General features: G+C 47.9%; 5 protein-coding genes across 14 annotated transcripts; 4 read left to right on the top strand and 1 right to left on the bottom strand.

Annotated features, from left to right (window-relative positions):
* The first annotated feature begins 1,407 nt into the window (after positions 1 to 1,407).
* Positions 1,408 to 3,430, top strand: LOC9661755 (protein REVEILLE 2). 3 transcript variants are annotated; one of them, XM_024658974.1, is made up of 6 exons: positions 1,408 to 1,768; positions 1,832 to 1,943; positions 1,998 to 2,059; positions 2,120 to 2,296; positions 2,366 to 2,977; positions 3,049 to 3,430. In XM_024658974.1, the coding sequence occupies exons 1-6, from the start codon at positions 1,736 to 1,738 to the stop codon at positions 3,229 to 3,231; spliced, it is 1,179 nt and encodes a 392-aa protein (XP_024514742.1). In that variant the 5' UTR covers positions 1,408 to 1,735; the 3' UTR covers positions 3,232 to 3,430. The 3 variants fall into 3 exon arrangements, with proteins under 3 accessions (XP_024514742.1, XP_024514747.1, XP_002962328.2); XM_024658979.1 differs by lacking the exon at positions 3,049 to 3,430 and having other exon boundaries at positions 2,366 to 2,744; positions 2,798 to 2,969; XM_002962282.2 differs by having other exon boundaries at positions 1,409 to 1,768; positions 3,037 to 3,413.
* LOC9647133 (PRA1 family protein A1) lies at positions 3,357 to 4,696 on the bottom strand. Its single transcript, XM_002962710.2, has 7 exons — positions 4,383 to 4,696; positions 4,281 to 4,321; positions 4,138 to 4,216; positions 3,988 to 4,074; positions 3,838 to 3,923; positions 3,589 to 3,660; positions 3,357 to 3,533 (listed from the first exon to the last, which is right to left on the bottom strand). Exons 1-7 carry the CDS (start codon positions 4,538 to 4,540, stop codon positions 3,427 to 3,429), a joined length of 630 nt encoding a protein of 209 aa, XP_002962756.1. The 5' UTR covers positions 4,541 to 4,696; the 3' UTR covers positions 3,357 to 3,426.
* A 13-nt stretch (positions 4,697 to 4,709) lies between these two features.
* On the top strand, positions 4,710 to 5,941 carry LOC112351292 (pentatricopeptide repeat-containing protein At4g18520, chloroplastic-like). The gene is made up of 2 exons (XM_024688895.1): positions 4,710 to 5,843; positions 5,930 to 5,941. Exons 1-2 carry the CDS (start codon positions 4,710 to 4,712, stop codon positions 5,939 to 5,941), a joined length of 1,146 nt encoding a protein of 381 aa, XP_024544663.1.
* LOC112351729 (pentatricopeptide repeat-containing protein At2g13600-like) lies at positions 5,810 to 9,383 on the top strand. 8 transcript variants are annotated; one of them, XR_002990131.1, is made up of 7 exons: positions 5,917 to 6,057; positions 6,115 to 7,314; positions 7,396 to 7,825; positions 7,877 to 8,033; positions 8,101 to 8,508; positions 8,594 to 8,951; positions 9,023 to 9,383. XR_002990131.1 is itself a non-coding variant. In XM_024690119.1 (6 exons), exons 2-6 carry the CDS (start codon positions 5,964 to 5,966, stop codon positions 9,379 to 9,381), a joined length of 3,162 nt encoding a protein of 1,053 aa, XP_024545887.1. In that variant the 5' UTR covers positions 5,810 to 5,907; positions 5,954 to 5,963; the 3' UTR covers positions 9,382 to 9,383. The 8 variants fall into 8 exon arrangements, 7 of the variants coding, with proteins under 7 accessions (XP_024545887.1, XP_024514727.1, XP_024545872.1 ...); XM_024690119.1 differs by adding an exon at positions 5,810 to 5,907 and having other exon boundaries at positions 5,954 to 6,057; positions 8,101 to 9,383; XM_024658959.1 differs by having other exon boundaries at positions 8,101 to 8,951; positions 9,023 to 9,365.
* A 2,400-nt stretch (positions 9,384 to 11,783) lies between these two features.
* Positions 11,784 to 13,878, top strand: LOC9661757 (protein NRT1/ PTR FAMILY 8.1). The gene is made up of 5 exons (XM_002962283.2): positions 11,784 to 11,807; positions 11,902 to 12,057; positions 12,117 to 12,334; positions 12,399 to 12,958; positions 13,021 to 13,878. The coding sequence occupies exons 2-5, from the start codon at positions 11,916 to 11,918 to the stop codon at positions 13,850 to 13,852; spliced, it is 1,752 nt and encodes a 583-aa protein (XP_002962329.2). The 5' UTR covers positions 11,784 to 11,807; positions 11,902 to 11,915; the 3' UTR covers positions 13,853 to 13,878.
* The last annotated feature ends 2,848 nt before the right edge of the window (positions 13,879 to 16,726 follow it).

The raw sequence follows: 16,726 nt of genomic DNA on the forward strand, positions 1-16,726 counted from the left end.
CCGCAGGCCTGCCACGATTGCCCTAGAGCGAGTGGCTCCAGCTCAGCGCACGTGTCCCTGCCGGGCTTGCTTTTAATTTAACTCGAGTTGGCCGGACTGAGGCTGGCGGACTGGCGCTGTTTGTGGCGGAGAACTTTACAAGGCCCAGCGAAAAGGTCTTTTCTTCCGTGAGCTGGGGAGATCTAAGGATCCAGCCACAGGAAAAAGTCGCCACAATGAAATGCCCCAGCCCCTCCTTTTTTCTTCGCTTTCAGTCAATCAATGCCGTCCGATTGATGCAAATGCCACATTAGGGCATTTTGGCGGTGCAAATGCCGCATTAGGGCATTGTGGGTGGCGGGGCGCATTTTGTCCGTATGTTGGCAACGTCGATAGACAAGTCTGCCACCTTTGTTCCCCACCCAACGTGCCGCTGCTATCTTCTCTCTGGGAGTGTGTGTATGTGTTCAGGCCCGGGGGCAGGGCGCGGTCGGTCCGCCACCGAATTGAAAGAATGTGAGTTGTGTGTGGGCTTGCAACACCCATGCACGCACTTTTCTTCTGCGCTTTTCTAGATTAGGGTGGTGGAGGTGGGGTTGGTTTTTTTTTTTTTTTGGGCCAAAGAGCGTGTAGCATTTGAATTTTGTCGAGGCTTAGCCCACTTCTTTGACCGCTTTCCGTATTTTACCTCCAAAGTTGGGGACGGTGGCAAAGCTTGTGTGAATCTCTCCAACTTGGCCTAGTTGTTTGAATTGGCATCTGGGCTTGGGCAAGCAAAGTTGTGCCTCTGGGCTTTCTTGGTTTGTTAGAAGCATCACTTTAAGTCCAATTTTTTTATTCATTCCAGGTGGAGAAATTCTACGAAGACGAAAGAAGGTGGCCCCAAAAGAACGAGCTGGCCCCTCCATAGCGAGAACATTATCGAGAAATATATCCCCTCCTTTCCATCCAGCCACATTTCACAAATATCTCTACGGGAGTAAAAAAGGGCTTCTAGTGTGCCTTTCGTCCTACACGTGTCTCCCGGCCAGAGCTGGACGCGTGTCCAGCCCTCCGTGGAAAAAAGCAAAAAGCGCACGCCCTGGCGGAAATCGACGGCTCCAGATGCCTACACGTCGGACGCGATACTGTACGGTTTTTCTATTATTGGGGTCGCGCGAACGGGAAGAGAATATGCCGTTGAAATATCTTTTTTATAAAGGAGAAAATATCGGACCCGTTGGTTAAGTTTTCCCGGCTGGGGAGAATCGGACGAGGGGGTAGGTACGTACGAGCGCGCAGAGAGGCTCGGGCGGCAGGGTCGGAAAAGACGGTAGCAAAGTTATACTTTTGCGGCCCGAGGACGGCCTTTTTGCACTTTATGGATTAAAACTAATCCCCAATCTTGACCGTCCTTAAAAGTAACGGACGGTGGGATAGCTACCGAAATATGAAGCACGAGATAAAGGGATTTGTTCGCACTGCTGGTGTAGTAGTAGGGTTTTGAGAGCGCTAGCGGAGAATGCCGCTGCCAATCGCCTAGGAGCGGTCGATCGAGCGTCGCGAGGTGGGAATTCTTGCTGCGGAGCGCGTAATCTTGGCGTGCGGAGGCGTTTTGCGTCTTCTTGCGGCGATTTCCATCGCAATCGGCGATCTCTTCCCATGGAGCTCCTGCACGAGCTGAATTGGAAGACGTAGCAGCTGATCGGCTGGCTCTAGAGTCTTCTTTCCAGGAATCCCACAAATTTCGCATTCTCTTCTTCCCCGCTTTCTTGCGATGAGTTCGAATCCCGCCGTGGGCCTGCAACAGGTAATGTTTATCTATCCGTGCGATCTTCGAGGAAATCGTTGCTAAAATCTGGGTTTTTGACAGGTTAGAAAGCCCTACACTATCACCAAGCAGCGCGAGCGCTGGACCGAGGAAGAACACATTAAATTTGTGGAAGCACTACAGTTATTTGGACGAGGATGGCGTAAGATTGAAGGTACGAGCATAAGTTTCATCACATTTCTTTGACTAAACTATGGATATATTGCAGAGCACATCGGTACAAAGACGGCTGTGCAAATCCGCAGCCACGCTCAGAAATTCTTCTCTAAGGTGTGCTTCACAGCCTTTTGCGGAAAGTGAGAGTGGCTTTAACTCTTTCATTGCGTATAGGTGGAACGAGACAAAGGCAGTGCAGGACAGCATATAGAAATACCACCACCACGACCAAAGCGAAAACCAAGCCATCCATATCCGAAAAAGGCCGGCGTGAACTCGTCGGACGACACGACACCGGGCTACTTGTCAAGCACTCCTAGCTGTTTGGAAGAACACACCACAACCGCACAGGTGCTTAAAACCCGACTTTAGCTATAATCCCGCATTTCTCTTACTGACTTTGGATGGATGTTTGCGCAGTCGATCGAATGCACTGGGAAGAGTGGAGCCAGGAAAGGTCTCAAGCTGTTTGGACAAACTGTGCTTGTGGGTGAGCCATCCCCAAGCACGGATGAAGATGAGGCGCAGCAGCTAAAAGAAGTTTCATCGGGTCCAGAGGAGGAGAGTGGAGTAGAATCTGGAGCAAGCGATCTCCTGCAGAGGACAAAGTGTGGATCATCAGAGGAGACAAGGCTGCCGGCGAGTGCTAGGAACCACTCGGAGGTCTCGTCGCGTAATCAAGAGTTAGAAAACGCCGAACCGCAGCAGCAGCAGCAGCAGCACGCGCCTGTACAGCTAAAGGACCATCAAAACACGGTGAACAACCTTATCGTCTTGCACTACGCGGCGTTTCTAGCGGGTATTCATCCTCACGTTGGTCAAGTTAATCCCTGGCAACTCCTGACTCCACAGGTGCTAAAACCACAGCACGAAATCCTCCGGTGGCACTCCATGACGGATTCTAACAGTCCCAGCGCTGTGGACAAGAGCAGCAACTGGGACGCTTCACAAAATGACAGGAAGAATGACACTGACGACGAGGTCGCGGTCCTCGAACAGAGCAAACGCAGGAGACTAAACTCCATTAACGAGGTGTGTGTCTGCAAAAGTTTCTCCTTTATTTATTTCGTGTTTGCTGATCGAATCGACAGTCGTCCATGCAGGAAAAGAGCAGCAGCTCGAGTACCACGACTTCTTTGCTTCATGGCGACGACGAAGCCGGAAGCTGTACACAAGCGTGTTCGAATTTGTCAACTCTATCTTCGCACGGCTCTCCGCGGGGAGGATTTGTCCCTTACAAACGGCCCTCCGCGGTGGACGACGCACAGCGGGGAGAGCGAAGATGATAACATCTAAGCGGAAGAAAGCTAACTACGGTTTGTAAGCTATTGTCTACAGTGTGTTCATAGCGCTCTCACCTGGCTCTTTCTTTACCTTTCGGTAGCAGACGCTCGATCGGGAAAAAGAGAGAAAAAGAAAAGGCCGTGAAAATATATATAGGGAAGAAATCTTTCCTTCTTCGAGGCGAGTGGAAAGCTCGTTTAAGCATCACTGTTTAAACCACGCCACCCAGCGCGAAACTCTTCGCGGTACGCATTCAAGCGAGCCTTGAGATTTGGAGTCCGCAAGGACATGTGTAGAAGCGAGACTGTGACAAGAACGTAGATTGGGTACAAAGTAAGATGAGAATGGCGAGAACTTACGAATGAATCCCAGAGCGAGTGCGTAAAGGACGGTCTTGAAGGCCGAGGATATGTACCAAAACAACGCGCTCACTGTAGAAAGCTTAGTGTCAAACATGGAAACTTAACTTCGATCCAAGGAAAACTATGGAAACTTTGCGAACTCTAACTTCGGTCCAAAGAAACCACGCAAACTTTGCGAAAAGAGGATCGGGCACACCAGAAAAAGCGAAATAGAACTTAGATCTGAAGAGAAAAGAGAATACGTACGTGATAGAATACTTAAAACGACGATCCTGCGATCTGTGCCACAAATGTACACGTTTCCTTTCAAAGGACGGCCCCGTACTCCCACACTGCACACAAGTTGGACGAGAGAAAGATCAAGAGATTCGTGGCAAGAAACTCGAGAAAACTCACGACGTCGGTGGTCTCATCTTTGAAGCAAGAGGAGGAGATAATCTTCGGATCGCTCGCGTTAGCCTCTCGTTCACGGACAAGGCAAAGCTGACAAGAAAAAAACAAAAAATTCGTGAGAAAGAAGAGAAGATCGATCGAACGAGAAAAAACCTGTCATTGAGACACGCAGTGCCAATGCTCGAGATGAGAACCGCTATGAACGCTAGAGGATTACGGATGAAGCCTATGCCTGTGACGACGAAGAAAAAAAAAGGGATGAGAGAACTCACAAAAGATAGAGCTCAAGAACTTACAGAGGATGAAAGCTATGGAGAGGAAGTAGTTCGTTCTATAGCTGCGAGAAAACAAAGACATTTTTGAGTAATCTTCGGTGAAATGGAAGCGCAAGAACTTACTAGTAGAGATTACACTTGACTCGGCTCTCCCATTTGGCCCTGGTCTTTGGAATCGCGAATTTGGCGAAGAATTCAGCTAGCGGCCTCGGCGGCGTCGTCCACTCCACCTCCTTGAGCGCATCGACGAGCTCCCCCAGTTTCACATTGCCCCAATCCATCGCTTAAGGGCCAGTACCTCCAAGAGATCGCGCGTCTCGCAAATCGCTGTCGCTCCACTGGGAATCCACACATAAACCCTAATTCGAGAGTTCCTTTTTTTAGGGCGACGAAGAAAAGGGTAAGTCTTGCGATGGAGGGAAATTTCCGCGGTGGCCCGGGAGCTCGAGGATGATCGAGTGGGAATGGAATCTCTTCCTCGACGCCCCGAGCTGGAGCAAAATCTCGATCCAGAAGGTTGTTCTTGCAGCGATCAGGGCTTCTACCAGGTCCAAAGATTTGAATCGGGGGAAGCAAATCCATGCCGCTGTGGCGGCGAGCTGCGATCGCTTGGAATCTCGCGTCGCCAGCAGCTTGATCGCAATGTACTCGCGATGCGGCAGCGTGATCGAGGCTAGAGCAGTGTTTGATGACATGGATTCCCACGACGTGGTTTCCTGGACGGCTATCATACTTGGCTACGTCCAGAATGGCGACGCAGGAATGGCTCTGGAGCTGTTCGAAAGAATGCTAGCTCAAGGAGTGTGTGATCCAGATGCCCGGGTTTACGTCGCTGCGATCAAAGCTTGCGCTCATCTAGCCACGAAAGAAGAAGCCATCGACGATCTTCCGGGAAGAATGGTGAAGTTACGATCGCTAGAGAGAGGGATGGCTCTCCATTCTCAGCTCGCAAGGAAGAACTGGGACGTAAACAACGTCTTCGTGGCTTCCAGCTTGGTGACTTTGTATCGCAAGTGTGGAGCGATGGTGGATGCTTGGAGAGTTTTCAAGAGGACGATTGCCAGGGCTGATGCTGCTATGTGGAATTCTCTCCTGCTCGGGTACGCGGAGAATGGAGAGCCGCAAGTGACTCTGGATTTGCTGCTGGCTGTGGGTGCCCCGGATCGGGGAACTTATGCTGCGGCACTCAAGGCTTGTTCTTACTTAGCAGCGAAAGAAGACGCTACCAAACTCGATGGTTTCGCGGTAAAGCTTGACGCTCTAGAGAAAGGCATGGCTGTTCACTCGCAAGCTGGGAAGGATGGCTTCAAGCTCGACGCTACTTTGGCCAACACTTTGATAGATACGTACGCGAACTGTGGTGGACTTGTCGATGCAAAGCGGGTTTTCGACAGGCTACCGGATCGTGACACAGTTTCCTGGACAGCTCTGATCCTCGGCTATGCTGAAAATGGAGAGAGCAAGGTGGCTTTGCAGCTGTTTGAGACGATGCAACAGTCGGGTGGCTGTGTCTCAGATCATCGGGTTTTTATTGCTGCAGCGAAGGCATGCACTGATCTTGCGGAGAAAGCTGAGGCCGGAGAAGTTGACATGAAACTGGCGCTCGAGATCGGCATGGCGATACATTCTCGAGCCGGAAAGAGCGAAAGTAAGAACGTCTATCTGGCAAGCTGTTTGATTGAGATGTATTCCAGGTGTGGAAGCATGGTCGACGCTCGCCGGGTTTTTGATGGAGTTTCTCAACATACTGTGGTGCTCTGGAATGGATTGATATCGGGTTACGCGGAGAACGACGAAGGTGATATTGCTCTTCAGTTGTTTGTGCAAATGATTCACGGTTTTGATGGCTGTGCAGCAGATGATCGAACTTTTGTTGCTGCTGTCAAGGCTTGCACGAGTCTGTCGTCGAGTGAACAAGGCCGAGAAGTTGGAGGGAGTTTCGTGAAAGTGGCATCACTGGAGAAAGGCATGGCTGTCCACTCTCGAGCTCAAGTTTGCAACGCCGACTCGACAACCTTCGTTCGTAACAGTGTGATTGGTTTTTATTTCAAGGCTGGGTGTTCTCTAGATGCTGAAAGAGTGTTTTATAGGCTGCAAAATCCGGATGCAGTGTCATGGAACAACATGATACTGGGTTACGCTCAAAATGGCGACGTTGAAGCAGCTCTCAACTTGTTCTCACAGATGCAAGCTACGAAGTGCAAAGCCGACGCTCGAACTTACGTAGCTGTTTTAAAGGCTTGCATCACTCTCGCAACAGACGAAGAGAGCACAGAAATCAACGGGAAGCTGACCAAGAAGACGTCCTTGGAAATTGGTTTCGCTGTTCATTCTCAAGCTGCAAAGAGAGACTTCGACAGCGACAATTTCGTGGGGAACAGCTTGTGTGCAATGTACGCAAACTGTGGAAGCTTGGTGGACGCTGTCATGGCTTTCGACAGAATTTCTCGCCGCTGTGTGGTATCCTGGACGACGCTGATGGTCGGCTACGCTGAAAACGGCGAAGAAGGACTGGCTCTGGAGGTGCTCGAGTGGATTTTGTCCGAGAAATGCTGCACGCCGGACTCGCGAACTTACGCTGCTGCACTCAAGGCTTGCAGCAACCTTGCGATGAACGAGTTAAACGATCGAGCACTAGCGGTGAAAGTGAGAACACTGGAGACAGGGATGGCTATTCATTCTCAGGCAGCGAAGTCCAACTTTGCTCGGGATCTTTACGTGGAAAGTAGCTTGGTGGACATGTACGCCAAGTGTGGAAGCTTGGTGGACGCTCGGATGGTTTTCGAGCGCATGCCATGTCGTGATGAAGTGCTGACAACGATGATGATACATGCGTATGCTGAGAACGGGCAGGAGGAGGTGGCAATCCAGCTTTTCCAGGAGACTAGAGCCCGAACGAGGTATGGTTGTATCAATGCTTGGACTTTCTCTGCGGTACTAAAAGCTTGCAGTTGTGTTGCAGCCTTGGAGTTTGGGCGGGCTGTGCATGCTGAATTGCTCCAGTTTGGGCTGGAAGGTGACGCTGTTCTTGTCAACAGTCTGGTGGATTTCTATGGTAAGTGTGGAAGCATGATCGATGCTCATATCGTGTTTGATTCGAGCCACAAGAGCGATCTAACATGGAGTGCTTTGATAGCAGGATACAGTCGTCAGGGAGACACCAGTTGTGTGATCGACTTGTTTCAGCAAATGCTACAGGATCAGGACATGAAACCGGGAGGTATCACACTGCTTTCGGTTCTGACCAGTTGTAGTCACGCAGGATTGTTTGAGAAGGGAAAGTCTTACTTCCGGGAAATGCAAGAGACGCACAGAATCAGTCCAGATGTAGAGCACTACCATGCAATGATCGACATGTTTGGACGAGCCAACCAACTGGAAGATGCTCTCCTTATGGTGGAAGCAATGCCATTCAAAGCAGAGGTGATTACTTGGACAACGCTACTGGCTGCATGCGTCAAGTGGAAGAACGTAGGAGTCGGGAAGAAAGCGTTCCAGTCGCTGCTCAAGATAGACGAGAAAAACTGCGCATCCTACGTCCTTATGGCAAACAATCTTCTTTCCGGGTAAGCATTGTCAACAGATAGAGGTGACTTGGGAGGTGGCCTTTCTTGCAGGAAGATTAGAAAATCCAGCGCCAGAGTTGAAAGCCATTCTCAACAAAATTGTAGTAGTCTCGTGATCATACTGGGCAGCTGCGCTCTTGTTAAGAATGGCTTTCGAGCCTGCGCTTATCCGCGATACAAAAACGTTTTGCGAGAACTGCTAGCTATGGTATGGACGACTTTGTTTCCATTTCTCTCAATAGCCGCTTAAATCCATTCAACTTACTCCGTTGCAGCGAGTCGGAGCTACACACTCGAATGGCATCCAACAACATGGAATGAGCGACGTCCGTCCGGCCTCTCTTGCACAGCATCTCAACCAGAAGCTTGCAAGTCGCCGGATCCGGAGCCAGTCGCCTGTCCAGCATCTCAACGTAGTATTTGACGGCCTCGTCCACCAGGGCCGCTTTGCAGCAGCCTCTCACCAGTGCCGAGTACACCACCGCGCAAGGTGGGCATCTCTCTCGCAGTATCTTCTCGAAAAACTCGGTCGCTGTTCTCACCTTTCCATTCTCAAACAGTCCTTCCAGCAGCACCGTGTATGTGGTCACGTCCGGAGGAATTCCTTTCGCAACCATGCTCCGGATGACTTGCTGCGCGTCTTGCAAACTCCCGGCCTTGCAGTGCGCGTGAACGAGCGTGGTGTAAGTGACGACACTGGGATTGCATCCCTCTCGCAGCATCTCCTCAAACACCCGACTGACTTCGCTGGTTCTTCCTTGCTTGCAGAGCCCGTCCATGAGCGTGGTGTACGTGAACGTATCGGCCCTCAAGTCCCGAGCTTTCATCTGCTTCACGAGCTCAAACGCATGCTCCAGCCGATCGGCCTTGCACAACCCGCTGATGAGAGCGTTGAAGGTGACAACGTTTGGCTCTGCGTGGTGATCCCTGGAGCTCAACACTTTGAAGAGCTGCAGTGCCTCGCTGAGGTTCCCGGACTTGCAAAAGCCATCGATGAGCGTGGTGTAAGTCACGGCGTTTGGAACGCATCCCATCGAGACCAAAGTTTCCAGCATCTCGTACGCTTCTCTCACTCGCCCGGCCTTGCAGAAGCCATGGATGATCACGTTCCAGGCGACTATGTCAGGTTTGGCCGATTTCTTTTCCACCATGTCGAGCAGGAGCTGATAAGCCTCGTCCACTCTCTGTGCCTTGCAGAAGCCGCGGGCGACGCTGGTGATGGCGATCACGTCCGAGGAGCAGCAAGAGCTCTCCTCGAGAAGCTGGCGAGCTTGGTCCAGTCGATCCATCTTGCAGTAGCACTTGATGATCGCGGTGTAAGTGGTGGCCTCCGGGACGAGCGCAAAGTTCTTCTCCATCTCGTGGAAGAGCTCCAGCGCTTTATCCAGGAGCTGGAGCTCGCAAAAGCCATTGATGAGGATGTTGAGCGTGATGACGCTGGGAGAGCACTGGATCCCGCGGAAGATCGCCATGGCTTGATCCATCGTGCCCGCTTGGCAGAGACTGGCGAGAAGGAGATTGATGTCTCTCAAGTTTGGAACGCAATGCCTTTCTAGCATCTGGTTGTAGCACTCGACCGCTTCGCCCAATCGCCCGGCCTTGCACAGCCCCGCGATGAGCACAGAAAATGTGAATCGGTTTGGCGAGCAGCGCCGCGTGGCTCGCATCTCCTGCTCGAGGAGGAGCGCGGCGTCGAGCGATTGCGCCTTGACGAGCGAGTGGAGGAGGGAATTGTATGTGTAGGTCGAGTGCTTGAATCCCTGCTGCGCTGACGCCCACCTGAAGAAGAGAAATGCGGAGGTGGGATCTTGCGCGTTGCGTAGGACGAGCGCGACGGTGCGGTAGTCCAAGCCGGAGCTGTTCATCGTCGCCCATCGCCCAGAGGAACCCTAATCTTGGAAGAACCCTAAAATTTTGGGCTGGGTTTGGGCGGGGTTTAGGGTTTTATGGCCATTTGGGCCATCGTCAAGAATGCCGCGCGCTCCGGGTCTCGGCGATGCAATGCGGCGCGCCTAGCACTCGAAATATCCGATCGCCGGGCATCAGGTATGTGCTGGATGATCGATTCGGGCAAGCTGGGGCTCCAATGCCGCGGCATGGCGGTGATAAAGCGCGATCAGGTTAGACACAAGCACACGGATCACGTCGCGGCTGTGGATTTCTTCGAGGAAGGGATGGATTCCCAGGAGGAGCTGGATGCCGAGGAGGAGCTGGGAGGAGAAGATAAATCGGGTGCATCGGGAAAGAGTCACATTGACAGGGTCGTGTGGTGCATCGACCTTTGCGACTCAGCGTCCGAGCTTACATTTAGTCTCAACGCTCTCAAGCACAGCGGCATCAACCTCATGCCTTACGATCTTCCAGCCATTTTCAAGAGGATAAAGCATCCTTCCAAGGCCATGGGCTTCTACAAATGGGTGAAAGACGAGCCGGATCTCACGCTTGCTAGCGAGGCTTATGAGAGCATCGTGAAGATCTTGTGCGATCGAAAGCACTATGGAAGTATGTGGAGCGTTCTGGACGAGATGAAGAGAAACCGAGCCGGGGTGCCAGACTTCGTCTTCTTCACCATCTTTAAGAGCTGTGCTCGAGCTCAGAACTCCACTGAGGCGGCTCACGCTTTCAACAGGATGGCTGACTATGGTTGCAAGCCCAGTGAGGATCTCTACAACAGTTTGATCGCGACGCTTCTCCAGTGCTCGGCTGAGAAGGCCGCGGTGGCTTATATAGGCAGGATGGAGCAGGCACGGTTTCGACTTAACGACGACAACATAAATCTCTTGCGTGTCGTCCAGAGGAGATCGGAGGTTCACAGAGACTACGAAGCAATCCTTGCCGGAGACGTCCCACACACGGAGGAGTTTTGCTGCGAGACTATCCTCAAGCTTTGCAAAGTTTATAAGCTGGACGAAGCTATGGAAGTCTTCCGGTTCATGGCCCGGTCAAGGTTCCACCCCACGCCCGAAGTCTACGAAACTCTCACGAACTATCTCGCGGAGACTGAAAGGAGTGCCGACGCTCTCAAGGTCTTCAAGGTTCTCGTGAAGCTCAAGGACCGGCCGACGTTCTTCACATGCATTTGGGTGGCGAGCTCGCTAGTCATGGAGCTCAAGTTCCGGGACGCTAGAATGATCGTGGAGGCTCTCAAGGGATCGAAGTACCGGTTCAAGCTCCGAGAGTATATCACGCGGCTCTGCGTCGCGACGCTGACAAAGGCAACGTGGGACTTGCTCCGCTTCATGAAGTACAGCGGTTACCAGCCCAACCGCGGCACTTACATCGCTTGCGTCCGAGCAGCACACAAACGCCTCAAGAAGCCTCTGGTCGTCCAAGACGTGATTCGCGCTGGTGGCAGCTCGATGCTCCTGCCATCCAATCTCCTCCTCAAGATACTCGCCAACAGCGACCACCGTTACTTATGGGATTTCGTGAGGTTCATGGAGGAGAAGAAGCTCAAGCCGAACTCCTACAGCTACTCGCGGCTCATCAAGGCGTACTACAAGGCGGACAAGATGAAGTTCGCGTGGCAAGCGTACGAGGAGATGAGAAGCAAGGACATGTTTCCTTCCAGCTGGGCTTACGCTTGCTTGGTTCACGACGCTGCTTGGAGCATCAGCGGGGACTATGCAGTGGAGCTGTTCGACGAGGCGGTCGAGAAGCGCGGGCTCCCGCATCCCAGGATGGCCAAGCACCTCATCGTTACGCTGTGCTACCGGGGCTGCTCCGACACGGCTCTCAGGATCTACAAGGAGCTCAAAGCTCGGGGAGCTGTTCTCCACTCGAGCTTGCGAGTGCTGCGGTGCCTGAGGACTGTGAAAACGGCTGCGACCCGTGAGCTTCTCGCGGAGATCGAGGAAGACATTCTTCACAGGTGGCATGGTAAGTGACTTGCCATTTTTTTTTTCTTTTTCCTGCCCTGTTTTTAGGGCTCCTAATGATTCGACCTTTTCTAGGAATCATGGACAGCGTTTCTTAGCGAGAGGTATGTTTCGCTACTCATTGCATTTGTGAAAATTCTGTCCAGGGAGCATATAGTTGTCAAAAGTTATGCTTTTTCTCACAGCTTTTGTTTCCAGGCCGATCCTTGAGCATGGCAACAGACAGTGCTGCAATTATGGAAACAGCGACGAGAGATGACGATTTGTACACCAAGGATGGGACTGTTGATATTTGTGGGAGGCGTGCGACTCGAGCATCAACTGGATTGTGGAAAGCTGCTGGATTTGTTCTTGGTATTGCAGTTTCTTTCGCATTCGTTTTCTCTTTTTTAATGTTGTGATTTGTTTTGCAGTAAATCAGGCTTTGGTTTCAGTAACTTACTATGGGATTTACAATAATCTCGTGCGCTACCTGACCAATGTTCTCCATCAGAGCAATGCTACTGCGGCTAGCAACGTCAACCTATGGACAGGCACGTCCTCGATCACCGCTTTGATCGGTGGCTTCATTAGTGATTCGTACTTGGGCCGATATTGGACTACAACCCTCTTTCTCTTCGTGTATCTCTTGGTAAGCATAGTTGTTTTTATTCTTTCTTTCTTTTCTGGGCCGAGTCTAATCTTGTTTCGTGCAGGGTATGATACTCTTGACATTATCAGCGGCTTTGCCTTCTCTGAAGCCTCCAAGTTGCGACACGGGAGTTGATTGCCAGCCTGCGTCACCAGCCCAAACTGGCGTCTTCTTCTTTGCTGTGTACCTCGGGGGTCTGGCTTCTGGAGCATATCAACCTTGCAACTCATCGCTCGGAGCTGACCAATTTGACGAAGAGAATCCAGACGAGCTTCCGAAGATGACAGCCTACTTCAACTGGTTCTACCAGTCCATGACAGTAGGAGCGCTGCTCGCGTCCACTCTCGTCCTCTACACGCAAGAGAACGTGAGCTGGAGTTTTGGATTTGGCATCTGCACGATCGCTATGGGCCTTGCGGTGGTCGTGTTTCTTATCGGGACACCTCTTTACCGCAACCATGGGCCTGGCGGCAATCCTCTCGTTCGAGTTTTCCAAGTACTGGTTGCCACTGTGAGGAAGATGGGATTGAAGAATCCCAACGACGCCAGCCTTCTCTACGAAGTAGCCGATGACAAACCGAGCATCAAAGGCAGCCGGAAGATTCAACACACGACGAATTTCCAGTGAGTTTTCCGTTGCTGCTTCTCTTTCGAGCTTATCAAATAGATGTTTTCATTACTTCCAGGTTCCTTGACAAGGCAGCTATAATACTTCCCTCCGATCTGGAAGAGGTAAATCCGTGGAGACTGTGCACAGTAAGCCAAGTGGAAGAGGTCAAGTGCATCATTCGCATGCTCCCTATACTCCTGAGCAGCATCGTCTACTCCATTGTCTACTCTCAAATGGCCACGCTGTTTCTGGAGCAAGGCGGAACCATGGATACGCACTTGGGACGCTACAAGATCCCTCCAGGTTCTCTTTCAGTCTTTGAGAACTTGAGCATCCTGGTTTGCACGCCGACTTACGAGTGGTTCCTTGTTCCATTGCTCCGGAGGTTCACCAAGCATCCCAAGGGCCTGACCGACTTGCAACGCATAGGAACCGGGCTCTTCGTGATCATGCTCTCGATGGTGGTGGCAGCGCTCGTCGAGATTCGCAGGCTGGGTGTTGCAAGAGACCACGGCCAGCTCGACTCGCCGGCGGCCGTTCTCCCGATGAGCGTCTTCTGGCTCGTCCCCCAGTACTTTCTCGTCGGAGCCTCGGAGGTGTTCACGTTTATCGGCTTGATCGAGTTCTTCTACGATGAGTCGCCGGATGGGATGAGAGCGCTGGGCAGCTCGTTCCAGCTGACAGCATTGGCGTGTGGAAACTATTCGAGCAGCCTGGTGGTGACCATTGTGAACGGAGTGACTGGGAGACGAGGCCACACTAGCTGGATTGCAGACAACTTGAATCGGGCTCATTTTGACTACTTTTACTGGATGCTAGCAGTGGTAACTGGTATTGATCTCGTCTTCTTTATGGTGTGTGCTTATTTTTACAAGTACATCAAAACAGTTTCATTCTCTAACGAGTAATAAAATCCAGTGTCCTCACACTAAAATGCTATGTAATAGAAATACTTAAGCCAAATATAAAACCTAACTACAATTTCACCTACATTGAGGTTAGAACCTAAAGATTGTACTTGCACTGAAATGAAATCTTGCGACTAGAACACCAGCAAGAAATGCTCTTTTGGGGCTGCATGTGGGCAAGATCAATGCTCCAGGCTTGATAGAGCCACTCTTCCACAATTTCCAGTTAGTGACATGTGGACCATTTGTGATCATTCACCCCTTTTAGGTGGGCATGTAGGTATGAGTGAGGCATGTGCCATTTGAGAGTAGAGACAGTATGTACACATAAACCCTAAAATCTCAGAGTTGAACACAATTTATTAATAGACAACTTGATTGGTTTACTGTGCACAACCTTTATGGACTTAACTCTTCCTGGTTGGACAGAAGGATAAAACCATAACATATTGAATAATCACATAATTCAACTCTTAATACAAATTTTTTGTATACAAATATTAATCAATAATTAAATAAATTGCTACGCCTTGCATGTAGCAATGCTTGGTTTGCTTAATAGTAGTTTTATTATTATTTATTAATCCAATTGATCAAATAAAGTTTATAATTATAAGTATGTTTGTAATTTATAAACACAAGATTAATCTTATTTCATATCAACCATTAGATGATAGAATCAAAAAGAATATATTAGAAAGGGTTTTAAAAAGTTTATAAATTATAAACATGTTTATAAATTATAAATACAAGATTAATCTAAATTAAATGGTAGAATATCCTAGAATATCCAAGTATATTCTAGGTATATTCATTACCATCCCAGTCCCCCTATAAGTTTGCTTAAGCAAACCAAAAAGTTTATATACAACTCATATGTTTATATATATATTAGTTGCGCATAAAGGTATATATCTTTGCTTTTTATTTATTATATATGATACTAAATTACAATCATCTTGTATTTCAAGAACTGTAAATAAAAAACAATTGGGAGGAGTAGCACAATATTTAATAATAGACCATAGTATTTCTTTTATTTGGGTATAAATAACAAGATTACCATCAGTTTGGATCACAAATGCACATTCATTATAATAATCTTTGTAGTTCTTAGATTTTCATAGTAAATTTTTTCCAGAATAAAGGGAAAGCTTACAATTTGATTCTAAAATTAATGTATTTTTTCCATTTGGTGATCTTATAAACCTGTTTTTATAAAGTTTATTATTTTTGTAGGCAGAGTTTAAAGTGGTTAAACTGCTATCACAAGTCTCATATATCAACTTAACAACATCATCTAGTTGATACAATAAATCTTTATTTATATAACGAAAATAAGGATATTGCAGATGATATTTTTGACAAATAATTTTACATGTGTTAGAACGGGCATGCCGTATATCATTAGAAACAATATTAAGTAAACGTCTAAATCCGGTTCTTATTGTATTTCCATCAATGCAATTATTATTATTATTTTCTTCAAAACAATTTGGAGATGTATTTTCATTACACTCAATTTGTAAAACAGCAACCCTAAATATAAGATCACCTGACTTTCTATCTATATAATTTATTAGATATCCATGAGGTCCTCCAGATATTAACTTTGAGACTATAGAATTATAATTATCTAATAGCATTCTAGCTTCTTTATCACTCAAAGTATTATTTATACCCCAGATTACATTAATTCCTACACATGTACATGCTATAATTTGTAGATGAATAATAAGAAAACTTAAACTCCTATTCATTTAAAGTATATCTTTCCTTTTACAATATATTTTTAAAATACTAATTATGGATTACTTTTCTAACACTTTTAAAACCTAAGCTAATTGAGTTCGACAATTTATTAGTAAAGTAAACGGTTTAATTTAGAAATAAAAATATTCTCTATATATGTCACCTAAAATACCCAGGACCCTCAAGACATAACACTAAACATTATATATATATATATATATATATATATATATATATATATATATATATATATATATATAGGATTACACAAGTAATTTACTTAATTCAAAACCTTATACTTCTAGTTTGTCACTAAAGGTTTTAAAACATGACAAGAATTTCATTTTGAACAAGCATTTAATACCAAGAAAAAGAAGAATGAAATGCACACTTTTATTTGAGACATATATTATATTAATTTTAAAGAAGACATTTTCAAACAGTCAAATGGACACACACCAAAGCCACATTGGATAAGTTTTAATATTGGTTTTAGTTCTTTTTCACTATTGTATGAGTTGGATAGTAAATTTGCTTTGGTTCTAATATATTATACTAACTCAACTGCCACTTGCAAAATTTGCAACACTTTTTTTTAATCTTTTAATATGCAAGTCATCCATGTGTTCAAATCTAATGTCAAGCTCTCACTGTGGTAAAGCATATATTGAGTTAGAATCTTATGCTTCTAAATGGGCACCACAAAATCTAAAAAGAGTCATATATACTTGGTTTCATACATCAACTTACAGTGGACGCTTTCAGGGAGGATTCGTAGATAGCATGGCTACAATCTCCACAGTGATGGCCGAGGCACACTCACTCCACAAGGATTGAACAATCAAGTAACATCACTTTTAACTGCACCACAGAGCTTTCTTAGCTTGGTTGAATCACCTTAGTCTTTTGCTTGAGCGTACAACTCGGCTGAAACTGAGAAGTGTTGACCATGCTCCCATGCCACTGATGCAAACACAGTGACGCCCACCACCCTCTCCAAAGCCAAGTGTTGTTAGAACATCAATCATGATAGATCAATCAACATTAACTTTACTGGGAACAATCTTCCACAAAGAGAGTTGTGCAAGTGTGCACCATTGGATCTGGCAACATAGTAAAACT

The sequence above is a fragment of the Selaginella moellendorffii genome, unplaced genomic scaffold (genome assembly GCF_000143415.4).
Source record: "Selaginella moellendorffii unplaced genomic scaffold, v1.0 SELMOscaffold_2, whole genome shotgun sequence".
Classification (NCBI taxonomy): domain Eukaryota; kingdom Viridiplantae; phylum Streptophyta; class Lycopodiopsida; order Selaginellales; family Selaginellaceae; genus Selaginella; species Selaginella moellendorffii.